The 12,281-nt window shown below is 43.1% G+C and overlaps 4 protein-coding genes across 4 annotated transcripts; 2 read left to right on the top strand and 2 right to left on the bottom strand.

The window, feature by feature from the left end:
• Positions 1 to 2,540: 2,540 nt before the first annotated feature.
• Positions 2,541 to 4,521, top strand: BHQ10_010332 (uncharacterized protein; the record flags this gene model as incomplete). Its single annotated transcript, XM_040872951.1, has 6 exons — positions 2,541 to 2,695; positions 2,756 to 3,023; positions 3,080 to 3,220; positions 3,278 to 3,589; positions 3,643 to 3,752; positions 3,807 to 4,521. 6 exons carry the CDS (start codon positions 2,541 to 2,543, stop codon positions 4,519 to 4,521), a joined length of 1,701 nt encoding a protein of 566 aa, XP_040738834.1.
• Positions 4,522 to 5,501: 980 nt separating this feature from the next.
• Positions 5,502 to 7,083, top strand: BHQ10_010331 (uncharacterized protein; the record flags this gene model as incomplete). Its single annotated transcript, XM_040872950.1, has 3 exons — positions 5,502 to 5,519; positions 5,575 to 5,754; positions 5,818 to 7,083. 3 exons carry the CDS (start codon positions 5,502 to 5,504, stop codon positions 7,081 to 7,083), a joined length of 1,464 nt encoding a protein of 487 aa, XP_040738833.1.
• A 3,002-nt stretch (positions 7,084 to 10,085) lies between these two features.
• BHQ10_010330 (uncharacterized protein) lies at positions 10,086 to 10,945 on the bottom strand (the record flags this gene model as incomplete). The annotated part of the gene is made up of 3 exons (XM_040872949.1): positions 10,086 to 10,302; positions 10,370 to 10,652; positions 10,705 to 10,945. The coding sequence occupies 3 exons, from the start codon at positions 10,943 to 10,945 to the stop codon at positions 10,086 to 10,088; spliced, it is 741 nt and encodes a 246-aa protein (XP_040738832.1).
• Positions 10,946 to 11,683: 738 nt separating this feature from the next.
• BHQ10_010329 (uncharacterized protein) lies at positions 11,684 to 12,281 on the bottom strand (the record flags this gene model as incomplete). Its single annotated transcript, XM_040872947.1, has 2 exons — positions 11,684 to 11,947; positions 12,009 to 12,281. The coding sequence occupies 2 exons, from the start codon at positions 12,279 to 12,281 to the stop codon at positions 11,684 to 11,686; spliced, it is 537 nt and encodes a 178-aa protein (XP_040738831.1).

Raw genomic sequence — 12,281 nt, 5'->3', positions numbered from 1 at the left:
ACTGTACACTGTTTTATGGCTGGKATCTGGTGTAGGKCTTTTTCGTCCATCATTGATGCGTCCTTCCCGCCTCCAATGTTTCAGCAAACTGACCTACACTTTAGCGATAAATAATGGCGTGGGAAGACACATCTGGGTCTCTTCCCGGAATAGTTCTACCCTACTTTTCCAGGGACTTTTTATTGCACAATTTTTGTACGTTGGAACCGTATGCTTTGCTAAATTTTCTATATTAGCCATGTATTGGCGGCTATTCAACATAGAGCATTATGTGAAGGTCGCAATCTATGTCTTGGCTGCTATTGTGGCATGTTGGGGATTTGGCATAGTAAGTCAAGCCAATATTGCGTCAAAAAGAAACTTATTCCGCCGAACCCTAACCTACTTTCCATAATAGCTAACTCTATCCCTACCTATAGATATTAACATCATGTCTGCTGTGCATACCTCCGAAGGGATTCTGGAATAAGACAATCAAAGCGAAGTGTGGCGTGGATTCTCGGATTTTCTTTATCGGCAATGCACTTCCGAATATCTTAACCGATGCTGCTATTTTATGCGTGCCAATGCGTGTAGTTTGGGGATTGAGTTTACGGAGATTACAGAAGATCATCATCAGCTTCGTATTCCTGATGGGAGCCTTGTACGTGTTACACTCATCTATGAGAAGGTGTGGTGCGCAAAACAAAAACATCGGGATGATCAGCTGATCACGTCGTCTTTGTACGCTTCTAGTGCCACAGCTACTTCTATCATCCGTCTCATATATCTGATGAGTCTTGATTTGAACTCCGTGGACGTTACGTGGACAATCCGCAAAATCCAGATTTGGACCCCGATTGAAATGAATATGGTAATCATCTCAGGTAAGCTTCTAGCTCTAGCATTTTTAGATGTCTACATACACCTTTCTCTGTTAACACATTGGTGTGATTGCAGCCTGTCTCCCTTGTCTCTGCCCGGTCTTCTCCTTAGTCCTAAGTACCTGCCGTTTGAGTCGCGAAAATCGATGAAAAACAACAACAGGTACTTTCCAAGCCGCACTTGCGAGGCGCTGTATGACAATCTGTTTGCTAATCCTTTAAATTTCACCTTTATCAGACCTTTATCAGTGTACTCATTACAATTTCAATTATTCAATATCTGGCTAGAGTCGTAGCCTATCACCTATTCTAAGTAGCGGTGATATAACCGCTATTTATTTTTACTAATACATATTAGCGTCATGCTAGGCAATCTAAATAACTGCTATTTATTTATTAGTAATTATTCTTCTATTATACAAATAGAAATATTCATAGTTATTTAATCTATAATTATTTAATCTATATTAATTTATTCTATCGAGAATTATTAATAATTATTTATTATAATATCCTTTATTATTAAATTATTTTTTATTAATTATATTAGTATACAATATGGAATAATTAATTATAATTCTATTTATATAATATAATCTATATCTAGATATTGTATAAATTTTAATTTAATATATTATATATTATAATTACTAGTTAATAATTTATCTCTAATAGCTATAAATCCTAATAGTTTACCATCTAGAATAATAATAATATTATTATTCTTTATTTTATAATTATTATATTAGATATTATATAGTAAACTATAAAGGATATTTCGGATATGGGGGGTGTTAAACACATTTTTCATCCCACTGTAGATACTAAGCTAAGAGGATCTTTTTTATCTTAGTTATGTTAAAACTTCTAGTATTTGATTAACTATTATTATTGTATTTACTTAGCCTACTCTATTGACAACAATCTTTGAAATTTTGTGTGGTTCAACAAAGCACAGCGTACCTCGACACAATGCTGTTTAACTATGGTGGATCCAGGTCCGTGACACAAAATAGTAAACTATTCTAATCTTCTCCTTCTCCTACAGATTCCTATATATTTCGCGAAAATAGATGTATGCTCGATTTTTAGCAGGTCTTAGCTTCCTTAAACAGTCATAACTGCAAACACTAGTTCCTAACACCACATAGAGGTGCCTGCCCGTCGTTTGGGAGGTTGGTTTTGTAACATGTAGTCCCTTATCTATAGCTAGACACTATTGGATAAAGTGTATGAGTAATGTGGCGATGCCTGCGAGTCCTTGGCATTATTGAGGCAGGGTAGTATCGCTGTTCGCTGTTCATAATTAAGTAATATATGTATGTTTCGGGTGCATAATTCAACGAAGCTGAAATCGAGAGTCCGAAAACCCCCATGGGGATCCTTTTTGGTGGAGCCTGAGTTCCGATACTTCCCCGTCCCCGTCCCCGTCCTCACTGGACAGGGCTTTCCTTACCGCCCCTATCACGTGTTGCCGGGGGCAATGCCGGGAAGGTACCATTGCCCCCGCAAGGCATAAGAAGCCGATTCCTGACTGGTAAAGTTGGGAAATAAAAGCACTCTGATCTAGTGTTATTTCGGCCTAGGATTCATCAAGTTCTCTATTTTTGCACCCTTCGCATTCTCTCTGAGTTTTGCTATCATCAGTGATTAATAGTAACCGCCCACCTCACCAGCATGCCGGAAGTGAAGCCGTACAATAACTATTTTGTCGAGGAAAAGGACTTGAAATATGTTCCTCCATATTTCAGGGACACCCCAGAAACAAGAAGCGAAGTGGACTGCGTCACCAAAGGAGTGTGGCCACAATGGCTAAACGGAACTTTCGTCCGGTACGCTGTTGTCGAAAACGTTTCACAAATTTGTAGGCCGTCATCTGACAATTTCTATAGAATCGGCGCAGGCAGATTCATCATACCCCTCTCTGAAGATAATTCTAAACCAAATGCCGTTCTTCAGCATTTCTTCGATGGCCTGGGCATTCTGCACAAATTCACCATGTCCAATGGCCTGGTCCGCTACAGTAGCCGACATACTGCGGAAGGCGTAGTGCGTAGAGCTCAAAAAGAGGGCTTTGTCAGTACTACAATGTGTGGAATTAATGCCAATACTCCTCTCAAATTGGCCCAGGACCCATGTTCGGCGCTGCTGGGAGCTCAGGTCTTTCTTACTCCATATGAATACCTTGAAAACCATAGTCTCTGACTTGAATGTAGCAATCACTCTGGGTTCCAACTGGCCATTTGGAACCTGATGCGGCTAATATCAATGTGGTTCCTCGTCGAGGCATGCATTTGCCCAAGGACGATAATCCTCTGTCGCGTGGCGCGGCATCCGAAAATCCGGCGGAGGAGGAGGTAAGATTTGGTCGAACATGGTGCTCTAGACCTCTTATTGACAATGAATGAATCAAGATCTTAGTCCACACGGATTTCAACATGCTACAAGTGTGCGATGCAAAGACTCTCGAGCCAAAGAGGCTATTGACATACGCCGAAATCGACCCCGAACTCGCTGGTTTTGGCATTTGTGCCCACCCACCGAAAGACAGACAGCGTGGGACCACGTATAACTATTTGATTTCGCAAACAGGTGTCATGTTTTGTTTTGCGTTGGACGTGGTCTCTAACCCTGCTAAGCTTCTTTGGAAAACGGCTCTTCCATGCGCGCCGTGCTATATCCACTCGTTGGCCATGACGAAGGAATACGTGGTTTTCATTCGCAATGTAAGTCCCTCCCCTGATGGAGTGAGAGGATAGGCTAATAGTACATATGATAGCCTATTCATCTTGATGTGAGCGACGTGACAAAACAGTTCATGGATATGCTTGAGGTTGAGTCGGACTCTAAGACCTTCTTCTACGTTTTGCGAAAGTCCGACGGAGAAGTGTACATTTTACAAACGTGTTATTGTGATGTGAATTGATCTGCTAACTTTGCCAGAATTGCGTCGTATTCTTCGCCGAATTTCATGTTCTTTCACTCCGTCAACGCATACGATTTTGTTGATGACGCCACCGGTGATACATCCATCCATGTGGATTTGTGTAGTTACCAAGAAGACTACATTCCATATCGCGAGTACACCTTAAGCAACGTCGTTGATCCGGCCAGGCCATATCAAGATGGAACGCTGGTCCGCTACGAACTGGCATCGGTCAATAAAGCAGGTCTTCAGAGGACTGAACGAGCGACAGTTGCGCAAGCCATTCCCGGTGTTGCATTAGAATTACCCCGGATTAGTAAATCCGCGTCCATGGTGCCGGGCTATAGATATGTCTATGCCACAGGCGGAAATGCAGGTGCCAGTCCTGGAACAGAAGTCCCGATTGGGCGACTTGGCAATGGTCTCAAAGTCGTGCAGGCCGCTTTCTTTTCATGTATTGTTAAGACAGATTGGAAGACAGGGGGTTGGGTCAAGTGGCAGCCTGAAGATGGAGAAAGTTGTCCGTGTGAACCCATTTTTATTGGGCGTCCTGGCGCAACTGAAGAAGACGATGGTATCGTTCTGACTATTGTCATAAACAAGAAAGGGACACACAGTATTCTTGTTGCATTGAGAGGTACAGATCTGAAAGAGGTCGCCAGAGCTGACATGCCGCAGGTTTATGGTATTGGCCCTCATGGTTCGTTTATCGAAGTCCCAGGAATGTATTGAGCTGAGATCAATGTAGAAGTAGCACTTATTTGTTTTTGAAAAAGGGAAACCTTTTTTTCTGAGTTTTGAGTTTCTTAAAGGTATGAACAGAAAACTAGGCATAGTTTTTGTGGCGTGGCGTAGACGATCTAAACTTAAGACGCTATTATAGACAATTCATCCGAACACAGGACTGGATAATCATATTAACGCGTGCTGCTGGCCGCTTACAAAGTTTATGCCACTTTTTAGAGGGACTCACTGTGGGAATGGCAAGAATTTCCTGGATGCGCAGACCTCATTCTCTATGATAGACCGGCTTTCAGCGGTTCTCTTGCGGACCAACCAGCATTCGAGTATTCATAAATATCATTCAGTATGATCAAGGTCTACCTATGGCAGATGCTAAAGCAACTTTCTTTGATACCCCGCGGACGTCTTTCGCCATATCTCGAATACTGCGAAGTAAGACTCAGCAGCCCTAAGAACTCGCTTCGAATCAAATGCTTGGATGAGAATCGTATCATCGTAGGGAGCTACCCGACAACTTGACTCCAATGCAGAGCCACTAGGCTAGGCTATAATGTCCACGCCATCAATAAAGAGGCGAGATGGTAATATTGTCCTGCATGCTGCCAAGAAGTTGCTGTGCGTATTCCTGGAACTGCTCAGACAGCATCAAAGATTAAATTAGTCTCAACTTAGGTCGGCTATTTGATGCGTTTTTATCTGACCAAATAATAATGCATTGACTCAAAGTCCGCGGGTATATCGGAAGTGCCTGAGGCTGGTACGGATCGTGATTTCACTCTTATCCGACGCTCCCCGGATCGATATTCCCCTGATTTTACACGAGCAATCTTTCTTCAGCTGATGACCTGCTATCCTATATACATTAATCCAGCTGTCATCCTCAGCATCATCCTTCGCCTCATCTTCACCATTATCTTCAGCATTGCTTAGGTACGTGCGGTTTCTATATCGCATACAAATTATCGAAGATGGCAACCGAACCTAGCGTAAGTCTACTCTTCCCCATGTAGTCGCCTTGTCCCTCCTGATAAAGTGCAACAGAACTGGCCATTGCCATGGCGTATAATGATTCTCCTCAACGTGAGCTTCTATAACATGATGGGAAACGTGTTTGCTGCTGGCGTTTCTCCTATGTTCACTCTTCTTATTGAAGATTTGCATTGTTCGACCAATCAAGCAGCACACCTGACGACATATGCACTGCTCATGCTAGGACTTTCGGTATGTGGAAAAAAATCACTTCTCGCGTAGAAATGTATGGTAATAACATCCGTGTGTTTACAGAATCTTTGGGCTGTGCCAATTGTGGAATACTTGGGCAAACGATACACGATTCTCATATCAATGACGGTCTTTCTCGCAGCGAATATATGGGCGGCGACGGCGCAGACGTACGATTCGCTACTAGGAACGAGATTTCTCGGCGGCTTATCTGCGGGAGTTATCGAAGCATTAGGACCAATTATTGTCTCAGAATGTTTTCGTGAGAAGCAACTTGCTACTGCTATGGTTGTTTACGTCGGATTTTTGGCAGCTGGGTCAGCTATCGGTCCAATTGTAGCCGGCGGAATTGCGTCTGGCCTGAATAGCTGGCGCTGGTTTTTCGTAGTCTCGTCTATCGTAATTGGTGTCAATCTTGTGGCCTCCATTTTGATGCTTCCAAGCAGTGAATATGCCGTTGACAACAGCTATGGTGCCAACGACGAAACCCAAGAAACCAAAATTATGGGCACGCCATGCGATACGCAATGTGAAATTGAGTCTACCGAGAATGAAATCGAGACACCGAAGAGTCACTATAAAATTTGGGTGGAAAGGTCATTCTATTTTCGGGTCGAGAGTGGGCGACATCGAGAGAGCCTGCTGAAACTACTCGTTCGCCCATTTCCACTGTTACTCTTGCCTGAAGTGCTAGTTACAACCCTTACTTTCGGTCTAACCATCGGCTGGACAGTTCTGACGTCTGTCCTAGTCGGCAATCTCTATGCAATGCCTCCGAGGCTATTTGCTCCGTGGCAGATTGGCTTTATCAACTTTGGAGCCCTTATAGGGCTGATGATCGGGCTTCCGATAGGCGGTGTAGTCGCCGACTTGTTGTCAATGAGAGCATTGAAGAAGGCCAACGGGCAACATGACCCTAAAAGCAGGATACCGCTTGTCTTGCTTGGGGCTCTAATAAGTCCTACTGGATGCGTAGTCATCGGAGTATCTCTTCAACACGATCTAAACTGGGCCGGTACGAGTGTGGGTTGGGGTTTACTGTCCTTTGGGCTCACTGCTTCAGCCAACATACTTTTGACGTACGCCGTTGATTGCCACCTATCTCGAGCTATGGAAATTGGTGTCCTTGTCAATGTCATCAAGAATAGCATAGGATTTGGGGTTTCATATGCTGCCATCACTTGGTACGATAAGTCTGGTGGAGAGGTACAGTATGGGTCAATGGCTGGAATCTTGTGGGCGGCTTATTTCCTTGTTATTCCCCTCTATTTTTTCAGCGACTCCTTAAAGAAACTTTCTGCTCGTTGGTTCACAGAGGATGGTGCATAGCATAGTCAGCTTATCGAGGATGATTTATATGAATGATCAATTAGACTGTTACACTGCTGAAATAAGATGGTAGGAGTACTGAGTTACGTTGCATTACCTTGTGAAGCTTTAGAGCTGGGCTTAGTATAGAATATCTTGAAAAGAGGTCTAGTTTCTCACACTTCAACTTTAATTAAAGACTACACTGTTCCTCAAATTTCCAATCTGAATATCGATACGTCCCATCTGCGCACCTAATACCCCAAGTTACTCGGGAGTAATCAAACTCTAAGATGCATATGCCCGAATACTTTGTTAGCAGTCCGGCCCATCAGTAATGGAAATGAAGTGAATCGACCTCCAGGGTACCTGTCATTATAATACTCACTTTTTGTACCGCTGATCCTCGCGAAAGATACGTCCTTCCTAACTATGTAGGCGGCTACGTAATCCAAGGTAGTTTCTGGGCTGAGGTCTTTAGCGCCTTTTCCAGTGACAGTACGCCTGCATCAGACATCAGTCATTTGTTCCGGACCCCGCCCAACCTCCGAAGAAGGAGCGTCATAAGGTTCACAACCCAGATCGGCTTCTGAGTCAGCTTTTTTCGGGTTGCAATTTTCGGGATTACCATCGCGTACCATGGTCGGTTACTGTCGTGTTGGGCTTAAAATGAATGAGAATGGGAGTGGCTTTCATCCTGCTTCTTGATTGGATGATAGAAATTCAGTCAGTTGAAAAAGATTAACAAAGTTGACTCGTTCTCCCCTAATTTGATTCTATTAGCATCTACCTCAAGTTCTTAGAATTGGGGATGTCTGTATTCTTCATTCAAAATAATAATTACTAGCAATACTAAAATATATTATTTAGGCCTCTTACAGTATACTTCTGACAATGCACAGTATACCTAACAAGCAATCTAGTCATGGGCATTGCCTGCGTCTGGCTTGCCATCGCCTCCGAAAAGACATACCTGACTTCCACATCTCGTTTGCATTATGAAGGGGCACGGAAATATTGAAACGGTTTGAAAACCCTTCATTAAGGCCACGCTAAACCTGCTTAAAGCCAGACGAGGCAGACTCCGCAAGTGGTCTCTGCTTATATTGGAACTTGGAAGTTCCATCCTCATGGACATGGCCCATCCCTGCCCTTTAACCATCTTCGTCGAAGAACTTAATAGAAATAACGTCTTAAGGATTGATTGGATTCTCATACGACTTGAGAAGTTCAGTACCTTGATTTGAGGCTTGCTTGAAGCGAAGATCCTGTTATAAAATAAGCGAAGTCATTCTATCAAGGAAGAATAACGTGCTACTAAGTATCCAAGACTCCTGTCCCTTATAGTAAGTGTCCACGAGGGTCACAGGTTTAAGATCCTTGAGATCGCCCAGCTTCACTTACCCGATATACGTAGCAGCGGATGGCACTAATCGTGATAGGCCGAATCGACGATAGTCCTTCGTGTATGATCCAGACCAACGTGTGTGGGAAATGGGTAATGATGATGGACTTTGTATAATCATGAGATAATCAGGCCTGTTTTCAAAAACTTCGGACATAATCACCTCAATCTCAATCGATTATTCATATGCGGCGCAGATGAGCACTGCCACGCAAGTCAAAACCTCGGCGCTAGGGAGAAATGACCCAGGGAAGGCGCCAAATCGGCGAACCATATCAAAGCATTATTAAGAGTGACATGTGGTCGCATTAATTATGTAGCCAAGGATCCTCAAGAAATTGTCTTGTGTTTCTCTAGTGGCCACTTGAGCATTGATTTAAGGAAATGAAGGACTAATTTCTTTACTTATCCATTGAGTGGCTTTTCTAGACGTTCAAACAAAACGGATAATATAGCAACATCGTCATGAGCGATGTTGCTACAAGCTTTACTCCTGTATCCATAACGTCGAGCTTGGTCTGGACATCACACCACCAACCCCGATACCCTTTTCCAATCACAACACTAAATATTTGCCCATTTCTCTCCTTGAATCAGATAAGATTAGAACCACGATCCCCATTCATCGCAAGTGCGGGTGGGTCATTTCCGTCATTTTTTTTTTTTGCATTCTTTTTGCCGCATTTGCTCGCGTACCAGACACTTTTCTCGGTAATCGTGAGCGGCTCGCCAGTGTCTTTGAGAATTGTCAGATCGATGCATTGAGAAGACATGAAGATAAGCTAAATGTGAGTATACGTATTCCTCTACTGAAGACATTCACCACAAACTTTGTATGATATGTAAAGGATTCTGATTTAAATCACTTGACTAGAATTATATGACCTAGAAACACTATCTTAATCAGAGCGATTGAAGATATAAATTTAATAGAAGGTTAATTACTTAGTTATAGTAGGGTTTAAATAAGTATAACTCACTTGAAGCTAAGATTGTATTAAATATATTATTAAATTACTATTTCATTGCTTATTAACTTAACTATGTAACATTTGACTAGAAATACTTGTTTAGTGCCAAGTTATTGGGACTCGCGCCAACTTAATCACTATGAGAAAAATGCTCAAGTTCACTGTTGTTGAGAATATTCTACTGCTAGAGTTATAAGAAATGAATGTTATTAAATTAGAAATATTGATATATGGTTATAAGCACAGATAATTAGCATTACCCATAGCTAGTATTGAAATTAGTTAGATAACACAATCAAGCAATATTTCTTCCCTTACAATATTTCCCACGTCAACAACAATAAGGAATTCCCTTCTCTCTCTTGGTGAAGTTCGTCGATCTTTGTCATGTCATCCTTACACCATTCGATGGAATCAACTTCGATCCAAAACCATCGCAAACCTTGAAAAGAGGTTGGCAGAAAACCAATGACAGGATATCTATTGTAAGACGAAGCCAGGTGAGTACGTCACTTGGAAACGTGCGACCAATAATCTCATATGGAGGATTGCCGAGAATCGAAAGTAATCGGCATATTGCAGTTGGCAGATTTTGACAACCTGAAATGCCCAAAGACGCCAAGAGTAACAGATCCTCTGAATTAAGATCATCTACCAAATTGATCATCATACGAGTGCCTATCATTGCCGTCGAAGTCGACTCCAACGAATGCCTGGCGCCCGCCATCCTTTGTAAAAGTAACTAACCACTTGGACTGTTTGGGCTCATGAGCTAACGTCCAAAACATGTCTGCATGTGCATCACCATCGATCTGCAAACCAGCTGGTCGTCCGTCAGGTTTGCGCTCGTCGACGAAGTAAAACCTAGACACACGAGTCACATACAATACATACATCTACTAACTGGGAAGTGCAAAAAAAGAGATCGAACCTGTAGCCATCTTTACCATATGCGTTGGCGGCATATTCTACAAGCATCGCCGCAGCCACTTTCCCAAGTGCAAAGGGCATCACGCCTGGGATGGCGATCTGGTTCAATGTGTTACCAGTATATATGAACGCTGTAGGTGTTGAGGTGGGAAGCATTCTGAACCCTTGTAAAGCTTGCTGAGCGGCGATATAGGCACTATCAAAACCCACTGTGCGAGCAGCATTGATCGTTCCCAAGGGTGCGGAGAGAGGGTCATCGTGAGGAGTTGTGAGACGGTTAGCCCCTTCGCACGTCAGCTATTCACATAACCAGGAAAGGTATAAAGATGCACGAACCGTTGAAAACGACGATATTGGGAACGCTAAACGCCTCCTTCACGGTTTGGAATATTGATGGAACAATTTTGGGATCAGACAGGTCGGCTTGGATATTGAGATAACCTTCTGCTGAAAACCCTTCTGACAAATTGCGAGCAACTAGGGCGACCTTGTAGCCACTACTTGCGAACTTGGATGCGACGGACCCTCCAACGCGAGGCCCGGCTCCAAGGATAAGTACTACTCCTTTGAAAGACATCGTTCCAAAAGCGAGAGGCAGGTTAAATGGATAGGACAACACTGCTAGAATTAAGAATGAGAAAGTAGGCAAAACTGGTGTGCAGGCAAACTACGGAAGCAGCATTTAGTTTAAAAAGGGCAATATGTACAGTATTCCCATTTCCGCATTGATTTCTAATCATTTCGCATTGGTCTTGACTTTGCAGTCCTAGTGGAAATCCAATTTACCCATAAATTGCCAGTTCCAGAGGCTTCCTAGCAATTTCAGACTTCCAGTACCACCCCATTGGTTGTGGGATATATCTACTTCTTCTTTTGTTTCGACGATTGGTCCTTACTCGTCGATACAAACAGAACAAACTATTAAGCAAACAAAACCTGACCCACCCAGATCGACGTTGATTGGCCCTTAGTGATCAACACAAACAGCACAAACTAGGATGCAAACAAAATAAGCTTGCTCGGTGACCCACCCGCTCTGCAGGTGGGGGTGGTTATGATAAAGCTCAAGCAAGCGGTGCAAAACTGGCAAACACACGGATTAATAATACAAGTCGAACTGCTATTTGGTGCAAGCATGGAGGCAAGCACCGTCGACATCACTCAAGAACTAGGATACCTATGCTATGTAGTATTCTTCCAAAAACTCTACAAAGTTAATCGAAATGATGAAGATTGTTTGTATTTCCCAACTAGCACGACTTTGAACTATTTAGCATCCATCTGTGGGGCTGTAGACCGATGTCCTACTAGAAGCTTATACCGCTTCGGGAAAGATCATCTCATTCAATTTCGCACCTTCAAGCCCTAAAGTAACTGCCCCAAACCTCGCGAATTCCGTCTTGCTCAAATTTTTCCAAGAGTGCTGAGATGCGCGCTGCACACACACATCACCCGGCTTCATAATCCTTTTTTCCCCACTGTCCAAAGTCAACTCCAGCTCCCCATCTATAATGAACACGTAATCAAGGGTCTGCGACCGATGCATAAATCCTTCCTTTCCATCAGGATTCGGTGCAAACTTCAATCATTGTTATTAAAAACTTCTTGATTGGTAAGGTAGAGATACTCTGGAATCTTACACTCGCGATCATAGCAGCACTTCCACCCGCAAGGGGAAACATGACGTATGGATGTTCTCTGCGAATATCTTCATTCTTCCTGTAATCGTCCATGCCCGTAAGGACAGGCCCATTTGGAGATGCGACAGTAGAGTAAATATAGTCCACACGCAGAGAATCATTACTCTGCTGCACAAGTGGCGGGKTTGGCGCAGCGAGGAATGTTGATTTACCCTGAGGGTCGTACGACGTAATGAAGTGAGAGATTTCGGGGATAATGCTTTGATTCGCCAT

Source organism: Talaromyces amestolkiae (assembly GCF_001896365.1).
Source record: "Talaromyces amestolkiae strain CIB chromosome Unknown scaffold33.1, whole genome shotgun sequence".
Taxonomy (NCBI): Eukaryota; Fungi; Ascomycota; class Eurotiomycetes; order Eurotiales; family Trichocomaceae; genus Talaromyces; species Talaromyces amestolkiae.
Note: the sequence above shows the minus strand (reverse complement) of the source record. Positions and strands in the feature narration are given on the sequence as shown.